This window comes from Gymnodraco acuticeps, unplaced genomic scaffold (assembly GCF_902827175.1).
Source record: "Gymnodraco acuticeps unplaced genomic scaffold, fGymAcu1.1, whole genome shotgun sequence".
In the NCBI taxonomy this organism is placed as follows: Eukaryota; Metazoa; Chordata; class Actinopteri; order Perciformes; family Bathydraconidae; genus Gymnodraco; species Gymnodraco acuticeps.
This window is the reverse complement of record NW_022990652.1, coordinates 135,715-152,099: the sequence shown is the minus strand read 5'-3', so window position 1 is coordinate 152,099 and position 16,385 is coordinate 135,715. Positions and strand designations below refer to the sequence as shown.

The 16,385-nt window shown below is 42.7% G+C and overlaps 2 protein-coding genes across 3 annotated transcripts in view; one reads left to right on the top strand and one right to left on the bottom strand.

Moving 5' to 3' along the window:
* The window catches only part of si:ch211-127i16.2 (probable flavin-containing monoamine oxidase A), a 65,304-nt gene that overhangs the window by 24,202 nt on the left and 24,717 nt on the right, over positions 1-16,385 (top strand). Inside the window, exon 8 of the mRNA XM_034229495.1 lies at positions 1,587-1,687. Coding sequence (XP_034085386.1) covers positions 1,587-1,687 — 101 coding nt within the window. The remainder of the gene's footprint in view (positions 1-1,586; positions 1,688-16,385) is intronic.
* LOC117554903 lies at positions 7,929-15,369 on the bottom strand. 2 transcript variants are annotated; one of them, XR_004570333.1, is made up of 3 exons: positions 15,185-15,369; positions 8,482-14,770; positions 7,929-8,067 (listed from the first exon to the last, which is right to left on the bottom strand). XR_004570333.1 is itself a non-coding variant. In XM_034229494.1 (2 exons), the coding sequence occupies exon 2, from the start codon at positions 14,531-14,533 to the stop codon at positions 8,732-8,734; it is 5,802 nt and encodes a 1,933-aa protein (XP_034085385.1). In that variant the 5' UTR covers positions 14,534-14,770; positions 15,185-15,369; the 3' UTR covers positions 8,222-8,731. The 2 variants fall into 2 exon arrangements, 1 of the variants encoding a protein (XP_034085385.1); XM_034229494.1 differs by lacking the exon at positions 7,929-8,067 and having other exon boundaries at positions 8,222-14,770.

Sequence of the window (16,385 nt, the reverse complement as noted above, 5' to 3'; positions counted from 1 at the left end):
AATAATAATAATAATACATTACATTTATAAATTATAGTGACACTAGTGTAAATGCAAATAGATTAATAAAGTTAGCAGGATTGTCAACTTGGCACCATGGACCCTAACCCTATAACCCACAGCAAAACATATCCGTCAAACTTTTTTCACTCAAAGACAAACACGAAGAGTCAGGGATTGACAGAGCAGCAGGAATTCATATTTTAGTCTGGATCAAAGCGTTAGATCAACTTCTGAATCAATACCATGGGTTACATTTAATATGCTTCTCCTCAACCTTTTCCAAGTTAGATTTTTGGAGAATTCTGACATTTTGTCTGTTGCCAGTATCAAACAAAGTGTGTATCCTTTGTGTGCTCGGTTCGAATGAATGCCGACATAGCATCAAACTCTGGACTGATGTTGATGATTTTGTCATTTTTTAAAGTGCTTCTTCCACTTCTATTGAGAGAATACATCCTCAGTATTTATCCTGTGGCTGCTTCGAGAGCAAAGTCAAACTCTGTAGAAATTGCTAGATGCCAGAAAGAATGCATGACAATAGTCCGCCTTGTCACTGATGTCTGTTTACAGGCAGTGATGATGTGTCACTTTTTTATCATAAAGCCGCCTTTGGAGCTCAGGGTATCAGACTGATATGCTTGATCGTATTTATACAAACTGCCATTATGTTGAACCTGTTTATTATTGTCATCTCCTTTTAACTGTGATGCTGAGTTCCACTAAAGTGTCACAGCAGATGTGTGCACAGTGTATTGCACTCTAGCTTTCAAATGAGTAAGATGCTAGAAAACTTTTAATTTAGCCATCAACACGTATAGCAAATAATGAGGTGGAAGGCATTTCCTGCTTTCAGCTTTGGTGTCAAAACAAGTCGCTTTATAGTTATGACACCCATTGACAGGTCTTAAGTCATGTGTACACTGCTGTCATTCAGACGTCTACTGTAAGTGGCCATGTCAAATTAGTTTGGAGCCACTTATCATGTCAGTGATTTTCAATGTTATGGCTCTGGGCTCATCAATTTTGTTTAGCATTAAGGGCATTATTTTGAGGTTGCTGACGGGCCCTTGACAGTTTCTAAATAATGTTTCCCATCTTCCACTGGGTCATTTGTTAAAAGCCTGGCTTCTGGCCAGATGTCGCTCCACTTGCCAGAGCGAGAAACGGTTTGGCTCCTTTGCATGCACGACTTACAGTACCTCTAACGGTACTGATGAAGACACTTGACTGCTCTCACATCAGTCAGATAGAGCTTTTACAGATATAAGACACGCGATTAGTTCCCTGCAGCCGAGCCACAGCCAGAGTAGCATTAGGTCATGGGGATTTCTTTGCCATTAATGCAAGTCAATGTTTCAAGAAAAAAACAATCCTGATCAATAGAGGGATTAGCTCAAGTGTTCCATCGTTCTTCACTTATTTCAATTTCCCTCTTTTATTAGGTCTCTAAAAATAAAGCATCGATTTGTCTGGAATGTTATAGTGTAAAGTTAACCAGGTGAGAAGAGGGAAGATGGATTAAAGGAGACTGAGAGGAGCTTTTTGTTTTTGAGATTCATGGTGTACTCTTGTTTTCCCCACAGCAAAGATCCACTACCAGCCAGCCCTGCCCAGCCAAAGAGAATTCCTTACCCAGAACATGCCGGTGGGCCACATGATAAAATTCATATTAACATACCAGACGGTGAGTAACAGAAGACAAATCTAAATGTGAACATACATTTGCATAACGTTACGACTTTGTTTGTCTTAACAGTTGTTGCAGCTTTTTACATATTTTCACATATCTTTCATCCCCAAAGGGTTTTCCTCTGAACAACATGTTTCATACTTCACATCCATAAAGAGTAACATCGATTTCGATTGTTATGGTGGATTATTAAATTGGTCACACTGACACATGGGCTGTTTTGCAAATATGTTCACATAGAAAACAGCATTTGTGAGGGGTGAGTGCACTGGAAACAGTCAATACAATTTTTATAATAATAACAATATGCTTGTCAATTGTAACATTTCACAACGGCTAATAGGGGCCCATTTCACCTAAGCAATTTGCAAGCAGTACTTACAAGCGAGTGCTGGCTGTGTCACGTTTCACATTTGATTTCTGCTTGCAAATTGCAGATAAGTATGATTCCTGCAAGGCGTATGCATGGGTTGAAACTATTGGATGTTAATAATAATCGAAATTACCTCATTGTGCAGATTTAGCTAAATGGGCCCCTGAATTTCAATAACCCCTACATAAACTCTTAAGTCATATGTTTCAGCTAATCAGGACCTTAAAAAACACTTGAAAGTCTATCAATATCAACATTATGACTGCTCCAGTAGGACTCAGCTAGGGCTGCTTAGCTGGTGCGGAGGTGAAAACACGCTGCAAACAATTGAGTTATTTTGTAGGAAGCCGGGAACTGAGAGTGTAACAAAAGGGCGGGTTGACTGCGCAAATACTTTTTTTCTTACAGAAGGTAAAGAAAAAGGAAAGGGAAATGTCAACACGTTTCAGCCAGAAAGAAAAACAGAAACAGGCCGGCACAATGAATCCGCCTGAGGCAAATAGACCTGAGGAGGGAGGGGAAGGCCTCTCTGAAATATTAAAATAAATCAGAGAATTCCGCATAGAAACTGCTGGGAATTTTGGAGTATTGAAGGAGGAAATAAACGACTTCGGAGAGCTGAAAATAAGAGCAGATGCAGCAGAATTAAGAATCGTAGAAAATGAAGACCGTGAAATCGGTATGACAAAATTACTCCTTCACAGTTTACGCATGCAAAAGCAACTGGAAAATAAATGTGAGGAACTTGAAGGCCGGGAACGACGGAACAACCTGAGGATTTATTCAGTGCCCGAAAAATGTGAGGGAAATAGCATGATGGACTTTGTGGAAAACTTAATACGCGAGAAACTGGATGTGAGCAGCGAAATTCCCATTGAGAGAGCGCACCGGGCAACGGGGCATCTCACTGGGCACAGCGACCGTCCCCGATCAATAATAGTCCACTCCCAAAACTACAACGTGAGGCAAAGGGTGCTACAAGCCGCCTGGGCAAAGAAGGACATTAGGGTGAAAGATTGCAAGATTTTCTTTGATGAGGACTTCACCACCCAAGTGTTCAAGGAGCGCGCAAAATACAGACAAGTAAGGAAGCAGCTCCAGGAAAGAAACATCAAATCCCGCATTCTGTTCCCTGCTAAACTGAAATTATTCGAGAAAAACGGAAAAGTCAGGGTGTTTAACAACCCACAAGATGCGGCACAGGGTCTACTGGAGTATGGTGTCAACATGGAGAGTCCAGCAGGAGAACCGGACTTGGAGTCTACTCTTCAGGCTTCAGGATGGCAGACACACCGCTCCAGGAACCGGAGAACCCCAGGATGTGAGCTGATGTCGGACGTAAAGACATTAATTGACTCGCTTGATCGGCATGAAAGAGCAAAGGAATGAACGTGTGGAGGGAGTTAACTCCTTGCAGACGTACATGGAAAACAATAACAACACATAAATGACTGAGCCACTCGGAATATTTTCCAGATTTGACAACACAGAGTATAACATGTACAATTTTGATTATGATGTCGATTCAGAGAATCATGTGTTTAATCATATAAGTGACTCGTGTAAATATTATACCGATGATCAATTTAATGACAATGTTGGACTTGAAAATAAATGTTCTTTAAAGGAATGCTCCACTCATTAGATAATTAATCAAAACTTCAGTATTTAGTTAAACATGATGTTTAAACCATACCCTGAAGAAGTCAGCGATATTCCCCGGTAAATAATGATTGTATAGCTCTTTTTTATCAAAACCTGTATATTCCGTCAGGCCGCTGCCATTTTGCCCATTTTCAGTAGTCACGTGATGGTCGTGACGTCATCCATGCGTTCACTTTGTAAACACACGAAAACATGGCGAAGTTTTGAGCAATATGAAGAGATTGGAAGGGGGAATTCAGCCATACAGGTTCGAGCCTACTTAGTAGATACAATGATTTTGATTACTAGATATGTATGCATGTAGTACCACCCTTGCTAGCGATTCCCTCTCTAGTTTAGCATACTCAGCCTCGTTGTCCCTGGCCCTAGAACCACGATTTTATGGGGCCGGAAAAACTGGGGGGAAATACCCACTAGCCGGTACTACGCTATATGGAAAGGCCACCAAAAACTGGCCTGGCCTGGACGATAAAGGACGTTTAAACGGGGCTACCCGCTGCAATGGAAATGCGCCATAACATACCTTATTCTTACTCCGAGCACTACTTCTGGTCCTCCGTCGCTTCACACTTGCAGAAGGCGATTTCTCAACTGGCCGAACTGGTGTCCTGGTCGGTGATGACACCAGAAAGACCGATGGTACTGCATCTCCATTAAGTAATGGTTGTTCAATAAATCCCATGTTATGTTTTATCATACTCTCAGAGTAGTCGTCCGGAAACTTGAAATGTTCGCTGCATACATGCGCCTGTGGATCTTTCGGTTCGGGCCGGCCACATTTCGCTAGCCACTGCCTCCGAACGTACTTCCTACGCTTACCTTTTGGCAACAGATAGAACCGAGCATTCCGTGGATTGTTCCTATCAGAATTGTGGCAATGTTTCGCGATACAATGAGGCATATTTGAAGAGAGTAACTACAGTAAATAACGTGAACATCAACGTGTCCTCGAAACCAAACGCATGGTTTACGTCACGTCCGGTAAAATGGCGCCGCCCACAGTGTTGATGTTATTTCGGTAATTAATCAGTTTAAAATCACTGATAATGTCATCGGATTAAAAAAAAAAAAAAGAAAGATTGGCAGAGACTGGTCTGTTTTATCGGATGATAATTATTTAAAAATGAGTGTCATGAGCATACCATTCCTTTAATACATTTCAACTGCAGGAGTCTGTATGCAAACTTTAATAAGATCACTGAATACCTACATACATTTAAAAGTAAATTCAAAGTAATAGCCATATCGGAGACTTGGCTAAATAAAGACGAAGTCACTGATTTCCAAATTGAGGGTTACGTGCTACACCATATCAACAGAACCAATAAGAGAGGAGGGGGTGTGGCTCTTTATGTGGACAGCGTCCTAAAATGCACACTGGTTGAAAAAATGTCAATTGTGACTGATGATTTAATGGAATGCATAACTATAGAAATTGAAATGGAAAGGAAGATAAATGTTGTTGTGACTTGTGCATATAGAGCACCAGGATAAAATGTAGAGCTTTTTAAAGATAGTTTAGGAGTATTAATGGATGGCCTAAATGAAAATAAAACATGTATTATTTGTGGGGATTTTAACATCGATCTTCTAAATGTATCGATTCTAAACACAAAACAACTTCTGATTTCCTGGATGCATTGTACAGCAGGGGGCTTTATCCTCTAATCACTAAGCCCAGTAGAATAACATCAACTTGTGCAAATTGATCGACAATATCTTTACAAATGTCATGGAAAACAGTGCTAAGAGTGGGCTAATAATAAATGACATAAGCGACCATTTACCTGTATTTGTAGCATATGATTGGCAATTAAAGAAAAAGAAGGAAGAGACTCGCAGTAGATATGTCAGGGTAAGGACTGCTGAAGCAAAAGACACATTTAGGAGTGACCTCTTAAAGGAAGAGTGGAGAGGGGTTTATGTAGAAGATGTAAATGCTGCATATGAGTCCTTCCTAAAAATCTATATCACTGTATGACAAACATTGTCCCACTGTACTCCGTACATATAAAAGGTACTTATCATCAAAAGCCTTGGATAACCAACGGCTTACAAAATGCTTGCAAGAAGAAAAATAACCTTTATAGAGACTTCAGAAAATTTAGGACAAAGACAATTGAAAAGCAATACAAGGCATATACAAATAAGTTGACAGTTATAATTTCGAAATTACATAGATACGGAGTGAGAGGAGTAGTTCTAGATTGGTTAAAAAGTTATTTAGATAACAGACAACAATATGTAGAATTTGCTGGTAGTACATCGGAGTGTATGAACATAGAATGTGGTGTCCCGCAGGGCTCGGTTTTAGGGCCTAAACTTTTTATTTTGTACATCAATGACATGTGAAACGTCAACATTATTGCAATTTGTGTTGTTTGCAGACGACACAAATGTATTTTGTTCAGGAGATGATTTAAACATTTTAGCAAAGTGTATTGGACATGAAATGGTCAAACTTAAAAGATGGTTTGATGAAAATAAGTTAACCCTAAATTTGAATAAAACGAAGTTTATGGTTTTTGCTAATAGAAAAAAAGATGAAAACATTTCACTGTCCATTGATGGAGTTTTTATTGAAAGGGTTTCTGAATTTCGATTCTTAGGTGTGACGCTGGATGTAAACCTGACATGGAAATCACACATAGCACATGTTAAAACGAAAGTGTCTTGGAATATTTCTGTTCTAAACAAGGCAAAGTATTTGCTAGATTACAAGGCATTGAGGATGTTGTACTGTTCACTCATTTTGCCATTTTTCATTTATTGTATAGAAGTTTGGGGCAACACGTACATGAGCAACATAAAGCCATTGTCAATATTACAGAAAAGGGCAGTACGAATAATTCATAAAGCTGACTCAAGAGAACACACCAACAGACTGTTTTTCAAGTCAGGACTCTTGAAACTCAAGGACATAGCTGAGCTGCAGACATCATCAGTAATGCACAGGGCAAAAAGCAGAATGTTACCAGCATGTTTACAACAGTTGTTTTTGGATCAGACAAGGAAGACCACAGAAGGAAATTCAATTTTAAGCATCCATATGCAAGGACTACTCTTAAACAAATGTGTATTTCGGTAGTTGGTGTACAATTGTGGAATTCTCAACACAAGGATCTAAAGAATTGTATATGTATTTATCAGTCAAAGAAGTTGTATAAATTAAGAAAGATGGGACTATATGAAGCAGAATGTGAATAAGTCTATGTACTCTGGTCCTTCATGTTTTTGATGTCTTTGATGTGATGTCTCCTCTGTATTTGCGGGTCCCATTGCCATTGTTATTGTTGTTATTGTTATCATCATGCGTCGCTTTCCACCTTCTTCTCCAGTAGGACTCAGATGAGGGTGTTGCACTTTTCTTTTCCTTATACATGTGATGTTTTGGTGTTGTTTTGTTTCTTTCCGTTAACCGTCAAGTGGGAAATAAGTATTTGTTTTTGTGTGTTTCTCTTAGTATCCTAAGATACTGTTATGTTTGGCTGTGACAAAAAAAAAAAAAAATATTATTATGAAGGGCAGACCATCTATTTGTATTTATTTGTTTTTTTTAGAAAGGGGCAGGTCACATAAGATTTTATTCTTCTCCCTGCTCCTTTTCGCTCAATGGTAGAGTCATGTTTTGTGGCAATTATTGTACATTTGGTTTTGCGTACCATGAGCGGGACAAATACAAATGAAATTAAATGAAATTATCTTTCGTGTGAAATTGAAAAATGCCTCCCAATAGCAGAAGTGAGTGAAAATTGTTATAAAATATGGATTTTTTCACCTGGTTAATAAAATATAAAGCCTATGGAGACAGCTCTCATCTCATTTGGCACACACTATTTACGGATCTACAAAGAGCTTCTTGCATTATTTTGTTCCCATTTTGTACTTTACAACCACAAAATTAATTAACAAAATGTGTGTTTAACTTGTTATTGGAATCAATGTGTCTAATGTAATTAACACAATGTAATTAGCGCTTAGATCTCTGCCTTGGTGTCTTGCCAAGAGACATATGGATTCTAAATAAACAAAGGCATTCGTCACTGATCTAGAATATTGTTTATTTCAGTCATTATTGGAGAGCTGCCTTAACTGCAGTTATAAATATGACATGTTTTTTCTGCCAGAAGCGTGGCTCGTGTTTGGAACATGCAGTTATTTCCTATTAAAATAGCAAGGTGAAAATTAAGGGTGTGTGTACTGTTCTCACTAGATGTTCCTGGAATCTAGCTATTCAGTCAGCATAAACATGAACTTCGAATAATTCCAGGAGAACGGGATTCTGAATTGGAGATTACTGAAGCTCTTGAATATTCTTATATTCTTTATTGTAAAACTGTAACACACAAGAAAAAGACATTGTTTTACAGTTGCAATGGGATAAGTATACATGACAGGTATACGGAAACACAACATAAATTACCATGCTATAGTCATGCTAGACTAGTTAGACAACTTAGAAGACTAACAAATCTATGTTATAACTGAAGAGAAAACAAGAGTTTAGCTAAATGCTAATATGCTAAAGAGGCTAAGCTAACAACGAGCTAATATGCTAAAGAGGCTAAGCTAACAACGAGCTAATACGCTAGCGGAATACTGTTACATTGTCATTGACATGAGGCGTTAGCTTAGGCCTAGTGGTGCAGATGCAGTTTAACATTGCATAATAAAAGGTAAGAAATACGATCAAATTATGAAATAAACACCGTTCTACATTAATATAGTTTCGACGAACATATTTACTTACAGACAATGCGCTTAACGAGTCTCCAGAAGATGGATGAAGCCAGATTGTGGAGCTAACAAAAACTGGACTGCCACATGTAATTTCCCAACTGACTGACACAACTTCCTGTATGACTATTTCCTGTTGTAGATAAAGCTGCGCTATTATCACTCGCCACTGGGGGCTCCCACAAACACACAGCTCTATACACGGAACACAACACTCCCCGCTTGAGGTTTTGGAGACAGGACCTCACATTTCTACAACTACTTTAATCTTGAGAGTCCTCTGGAGACAGGAGAAGGACCACTTCCGTCGCAGGTCTGGAGTAAACCTTCGGCTTGCCCTCCTTGATCACTCGCACGTCTACTTTCCTCACCAGTCCATCCTGGCTCGGAAAAGCCTTTGTGACGACTGCAGTGGGCCAGTCGTTTCTCTTTGCTTGAGCATCTTTCATTAAGACTACATCTCCTTGCTTGAGATTAGGCCTCTTGTTTACCCATTTATGCCGGACTTGCAGGGTGCTCAAATACTCTCGGCGCCACCTAGTCCAAAAGGTGTTCGCCAGACTTTGGACACGCTTCCATTCTGCCTTGAGAAGCTCTCCTTTCTTGAAGTCGCTTGGTGGAGGTGGAGGAGCGCCGACTTTCTGAGTCAGGAGCATCAGAGGAGAGAGGATAACGGGAGCTTCTGGATCGGAAGATACAGGAATCAGAGGCCTTGCGTTCATAATAGCACTGACCTCGGCCATTAGGGTCGTCAAGACCTCATGAGTTAGGCGTGACTTATCTTCCAGAAGCATGCAGTCCAGGATACGACGAGCGATCCCGATCATCCTCTCCCATACACCGCCCATGTGAGATGAATGAGGGGGATTGAAAACCCAGATGCATTTCTGTGCCTCCAGAAACTTCTCCACGCCATGCGGGTCAGGGAGGGATCCATCCATTCCGAGCTCTCTGCATGCGCCAATGAAATTGGTCCCACAATCTGAGCGCAGCTGCTTTGCGGGCCCTCTGATAGCGAAAAACCTTCTGAGTGCATTAATGAAGCTGCTAGCACTCATGGCTTCGATGATTTCGATGTGCACGGCTCGTGTACACATACATGAAAACAACACTGCCCAGCGTTTACTGTTGACTTGCCCTCCTCTGGTACGGCGAGAGACCACCTCCCAAGGCCCGAATACATCTACTCCCACATATGAAAAGGGTGGTGCTGCCTGTAGCCGCTCGGCTGGCAGATCTGCCATCTGTTGGTGCTCTGTTTTCCCTCGAAGTCTTCTGCAGGTCACGCATTTGGAGAGCAGACTACTGATGCTTCGTTTAGCTCTCACCAGCCAGATTCCAGATGCTCTGACGGCGCCCTCTGTAAAATGCCTGCCTTGGTGTTTCACAGCATGGTGGTGATGACGAACAATGAGGGTTCCTAGATGGTGATGGCCTGGAATAATGATGGGGTTGGTTTCGTCTGTGCTTAACTGAGACTCTTTGATGCGACCTCCCACTCTGAGTATTCCAGTGCTGTCGACAAAGGGATGTAGTTTCTGCAGACTGCTGTTGATAGGAAGGTTGCCTGACGTTTCGATACACCTGAACTCTTCTGCGTAGCACTCACGTTGCACACTTTTAATCACCAGTATCTTAGCTTTCTCCGTCTCCCCATTGGAAAGCCCCTTGTGGCAGATGTGCCACCCGTGACAGGTGTCCACCTGTCTAGCTTGGGAGAAAGACGAAGCGATGTGGACTAAGTGTCCTACTGCCTTGATGAGAGTGTCAAAGTCAGAGAAGCGCTCAAAGCGTGCTGTGTTCAAAGTGTCCTTTTTGATGTTAGTGATGTTAACAACAACTTGTGGGCGAACCTCGGAATCTGAGATGGAGTCAACTAGGTCATAGATCTCTTGACGTTCTGGTTTTGGTGAAGACGGGTTCCGGAGAAAGGCTGGCCCGGTGAGCCATGTTGTACTTCCCAGAAGTGACGCTGGCACGGATCGAGTCCCATGGTCTGCTGGGTTATGATCGGTGGACACATACTGCCACTGTTCTGGAGCTGAGGACTGACGGATTTGCTGAACTCTGTTGTTCACGTAAACGTAGAACCTCCTGGATTGATTATGGATGTAGCCAAGTACCACCTTACTGTCTGTGTAGTACTCGATGCTGTCAAACTTCAGATCCATTTCTTCCACTATCATGTCGGCCATCTCGACAGCGAGAACTGCCGCACAAAGCTCCAACCGAGGTATAGAAAGGTCTGGTTTTGGAGCTAGTCTGGCCTTTCCAAAGACGAAGCCGACTTCTACTCGTCCATCATTGTTGGTTACTTTCAAGTATGCCACAGCTGAAACTGCCTTCACTGATGCGTCCGCAAAGATGCATAGTTCTCTGCGCTGAGCATTAGGGCTTGAGATAGTCGTGTAGGCTCTTGGTATTTTGAGATCTTTAAGGTCTTGAAGAGACTCCCTCCATCTGTCCCAATCTACTTCCATGCCTTTTGGAAGGGGAGAATCCCATTCTTCAGCTTGTATGGAGAGTTCTCTGAGGAGTAGCCTTCCCTGTATAGTTACTGGGGTAAGGAAACCAAGGGGGTCGTAAATACTATTCACGGTTGAAAGCACTCCTCGCCGGGTGAAGGGTTTCTGTTCAGCAGCAACTTGGAACATGAACGTATCTGCTGTTATGCTCCATGTCACTCCTAGAGTCCGTTGCAGTGGCATATCGTCGCTGAAAAGATTGCGCTCTTGGATGTCTTTGGCCCGATCTTCTGGGCTGAAAGCATCGATGACGGCTTGTCGGTTAGAGGCCACTTTATGCAACCGAAGGTTGGAAACGGCGAGCATTTCTTGAGCTCGCTTGAGGACACTGATAGCTTCTCCCTCAGTGGGGCAGGACTTTAACAAGTCGTCAACGTAGAACTCTCTTTCGACCAACCTTCTTGCATCGCCGCCGAAGTCGTTTTCTTCTTCTCTCGCTGCTCTCCTCAACCCATAGATGGCAACGGCTGGGGAAGGGCTGTTTCCAAAGACGTGGACACGCATTCTGTACTCCACGATGTCGCTGTCGAGATCGTTATTGCGATACCACAGGAAACGCAGAAAATCTCTATGCTCTTTTTTCACGACGAAACAGTGAAACATGTGCTGGACGTCAGCTGTTATTGCGACGAGATCTTTTCTGAACCTCATGAGTACACCAATGAGGGTGTTGTTCAGGTCTGGGCCTCGGAGAAGCACGTTGTTGAGTGAGACGCCCTGATAGGCTGCACTAGAGTCGAAGACAACTCGAATCTGCTCCGGCTTCTTCGGATGATAGACTCCAAAGGAGGGGAGATACCAGACTTCTTGGCCTTCCTGCAGTGGAGGAGCTACCTCTGCGTGTTCGTTCTTGAACAATTTCTCAATAAATTCCAGGAAGTGTGTCTTCATCTGGGGACGTTTCTCTAAGGTCCGACGGAGTGAGATTAGACGATTATAGGCACAGTCTCTGTTGTTTGGTAGCCTTTGTCTGGGTGTCTTAAAGGGCAAGGGAGCAACCCAGCTGTTGGAGTTGTCTTGATGGACCTCACTGTCCATGATGCGGAGAAACCTTGTGTCGTCTATTGAGGGGGCGAGTTTGTGGTCGCTGGGAGTGCGACGAAAGATGAATTGACCCAGATTCTCTTCATCTATTGTTGAGGGTGAACTGTCTGAAGAAGTCACTGGGAAAGCTTGGTGCATAGTGTCGTGACCAAATCTTTCTTTTACTTGCACTTGACTGCCACAGGGCTGCAGGTAGCTTGGGCGGCCATTTTCCAAGATGGCAGTCTTGAGCGTGCTCACTACAGATGGCTTGTGAGCCCCTCCTAGGCAGACGTCGCCGATTACGACCCAACCAAGGTCCAACTTCTGGGCGAATGGAGCATTGTGTGGCCCGTTGATTTGCTTCCTGATTTTATGGACTCTAAGGATGTCCCTGCCAAGCAACAAGAGTATTTCTGCTTGCGGATCAAGGGATGGTATCTCGTCCGCCATCTTCCTCAGGTGATTGTGGTGCAAAGCTGCATCAGGGGTTGGAATCTCTGAACGGTTGTTGGGGATCTGGTTACATTCAATGAGTGTAGGGAGACGAAGACTGATCTTCTGGTCGATTGACTCTATAACGTAACCATGGGCCCTTCGTCCAGTTGTCTCTTTGAGCCCTGCGCATGTTTTCAGCGTGTATGGAAATTCACCACCTTGGATGTTAAAGACACTGAAGAACTCTGACCTCGCCAGAGATTTGTTGCTTTGCTCGTCGAGTATAGCATAGACTTTCGTTGATTTCTCATGGTGCCCCTCAGGGTAAACACTGACGAGACATATCTTTGAGCATGCTCTTGCGCTAACTCCTCTTCCACATACCTCCGTGCACTTAGCGGTGACGTCTTCGGTGACCTTGTCCTCCTCCCCGCCATGCTCTGGAGAAGAGGTGAAGGGCCTGGATGTCCATTGGGGGGGACCCGGATGGAGGGCTGACGGATGACGATCACTCTGGCATTCTCCGCATTGTACTTCCGCTTTGCAGTCTCTTGCGAGATGTTCTGTGGATGAACAGCATCTAAAGCATATGGAGTGATCTTTCAGGAATTGTTTGCGATCCTCGATGGTCTTCTCCCTGAAGCTTCTGCACTTTTTCAGCGGATGAGGCTTCCCATGTATGGGACAGAGCTTGTTGTCGTTAACTGATTTATTTGTACCTCCGTATTCCTTGGATGGGAACACAGTTGTCTTGTTGACGGATACAGATGCTCTGGTAAACCTGTCTGAGCCCTTTCTTGGTTCTGACGGTGCTTGAGAAACAGCAAAGTTGAAGCTGGGATCTGTACGTGTCATAGCTTCTGTGCGCACGAAGTCGACAAAGACAGGAAATGGAGGAAAGCTGACGTTGTTATCACGTTTGTATCTCGACCCGTATGACATCCACCTTTCCTGGAGATTATAGGGCAACTTTTCGGCGATGGGATGAACTCCCCTGGATGTGTCCAAGTATGCTAGCCCAGGTAGGTAGCCATCCAGCTTTGCTGCTTTGACCTCTAGCAACAGATCTCCGAGTTCACGGAGCTTTTGTGGTTCTTTGTTTGTTAGTTTTGGGAAACGCTCTAATTTGGAGAAGAGAGCTCGCTCGATGGCTTCAGGTGAGCCGTACGTCTCTTCCAGCCTCTCCCAGGCCATACTTAGTCCAGCTGGCGGACATCTGATGTTCGCTGCTTTGAGCCTGCGAACGTGCTCTGAAGACTCTCTGCCAAGCCATCTACTGAGGAGGTCCAGCTCTTCTCCTGCTGTAAGGTCTAATCCAGCAATGGCACTCTTGAAAGACGATTTCCAGGCCCAATAGTTCTCTGGTTTGTCGTCGAAGGTGCTTAGGCCTGTTGTGAGGAGCTGGTTGCGAGCCAGACACTTGGCAAGATCGTGGTTGGTAGGTGTTCTGTCGTACTCTGAAATACGTGGATTTATGCCGAAGGCCCCATGTGGGTGAGTAGAAGACTGGTGTTGATTGGAGGGCTGTTCGCCTATGTGTGAGACCCCATGCTTGTTTTTGATGGGAAGGCTGCCTTGATCATCACGTGGAAGTCCAGTTTGCCATTGGCGTGTCACATATGGTGTGTGAAATGGGGCTTCGTCCATATTGGAATGGTGTGATGACTTAATACGTGACTGCTCCTTCACGTATTCCTCCGTATGTTGCAGCCGTTTTAGAGGTGAGAGAGGGATAGGTTTTTTGGCTGCAGATCTTAGATCACTCTCAACTAGGCCAGCTTCCAGGGTTTCCAATTCGGCTTTAGCAGCGTCCCTTTCTTTCTCTACCTGAAGTGCTTCAAGTGTAGCTTGTATACGGGCTTGTTCAACCTTTAAAGCTATCTCCCGCTGAGTATAGGATGCTCTGGCTTCAGCTGCTTCGGCTTTTGCTCGTGCTCTTGCGACGGCAAGCATGGCATTTGAACTGAGGGATGAACCGCTTTCCCTTGAACGGGTTTGTAGAGACCGGGTTTCCTCGTTGAGTTTGTCGTTCGTAGGTTCCGCTTTGTCCCCGACAGTCTTGGAACTTGCATGACTCATCTTGAGGTGAAAGGTGGCTCAATGTTGTTTAAGATAGCTGAGGTTCCACGTAGATGCTCTCCGATGTGTGGAGCTTGTTGTAATGCTGTCTTTTTACTGTACTGTTCTCACTAGATGTTCCTGGAATCTAGCTATTCAGTCAGCATAAACATGAACTTCGAATAATTCCAGGAGAACGGGATTCTGAATTGGAGATTACTGAAGCTCTTGAATATTCTTATATTCTTTATTGTAAAACTGTAACACACAAGAAAAAGACATTGTTTTACAGTTGCAATGGGATAAGTATACATGACAGGTATACGGAAACACAACATAAATTACCATGCTATAGTCATGCTAGACTAGTTAGACAACTTAGAAGACTAACAAATCTATGTTATAACTGAAGAGAAAACAAGAGTTTAGCTAAATGCTAATATGCTAAAGAGGCTAAGCTAACAACGAGCTAATATGCTAAAGAGGCTAAGCTAACAACGAGCTAATACGCTAGCGGAATACTGTTACATTGTCATTGACATGAGGCGTTAGCTTAGGCCTAGTGGTGCAGATGCAGTTTAACATTGCATAATAAAAGGTAAGAAATACGATCAAATTATGAAATAAACACCGTTCTACATTAATATAGTTTCGACGAACATATTTACTTACAGACAATGCGCTTAACGAGTCTCCAGAAGATGGATGAAGCCAGATTGTGGAGCTAACAAAAACTGGACTGCCACATGTAATTTCCCAACTGACTGACACAACTTCCTGTATGACTATTTCCTGTTGTAGATAAAGCTGCGCTATTATCACTCGCCACTGGGGGCTCCCACAAACACACAGCTCTATACACGGAACACAACAGTGTGATTATTAATCAGAATCACACACTTTACAAGCCTGTTTACAATAAAGTGCCAGAATGCACTTCACTGTTCACCTCTAATCTGATCGCAGACTTCCCCAATTTGAAGGATTACCCATGTTATTATCCAAAAGTTTGACATGTACAGTATATGATACGTAGCATTAATATTTATCAAAACTTATCAGTTCAACACAAATTGCCAAAGTTAACTATTTGACACAGCTATAGAATAGCTATAGAGGCAATTTGACAACAAAAGCATGGATTCAATACATTGTGTTAGACATGACATTGAGGTAGCATCCTTAATACCAAGACCTTGCAGCTTTCCTTATCCAAATGAAATGCAAGTGTCATTAATTTCATTCCTTTCATACATATTCAACATAACGGTAAGGCAAGGCAAGGCAAGTGTATTTATATAGCACCTTTCAACACAAGGCAATTCAAAGTGCTTTACAATAATGAAAGACATTAAGAGCATTAAGAAAGATATTATACAATGGCATTTAAAAACAGTAATTTAAAAGCAAAGATAATAAAACATGAATAACAAAAGGTACATGAATTGAAGTTACAGTGCAGCCTGAGATACACACATCTGAAATGTTTAGGTCTGACTCTCAATCGTTGCTAACTTTTTAGCAGAAATAGTTCTATGACCTCACTTTCTTTGTACTTTCTTTTTTAACTTATCCTTTAGTTATTTCAAGTGTTTCCTGCTAAACCAACCCCGCTTTTGAAAATGTTAATCTGCAACCCAATATTCAGAAATGACAACGGATCCTGGCCATATTTGTGTAGCATATACAATTAATTTGCTCCCAGACATTCATGACCCAGGTCGTCGCACGCATCTCTGCTTGTCTAGCTGACATCTCTCAGTGGATGTCTGCTCATCACCTCAAGCTCAACCTTGACAAGACTGAGCTGCTCTTCCTTCCGGGAAAAGATTGTCCCACTCTTGACCTAACAATCAACATCGGCACCTCAGTT

Bases quoted from the DNA above. Each gene is read 5' to 3' on its own strand.
- LOC117554903 (XM_034229494.1), bottom strand. From the start codon at position 14,533: ATGAGTCATGCAAGTTCCAAGACTGTCGGGGACAAAGCGGAACCTACG.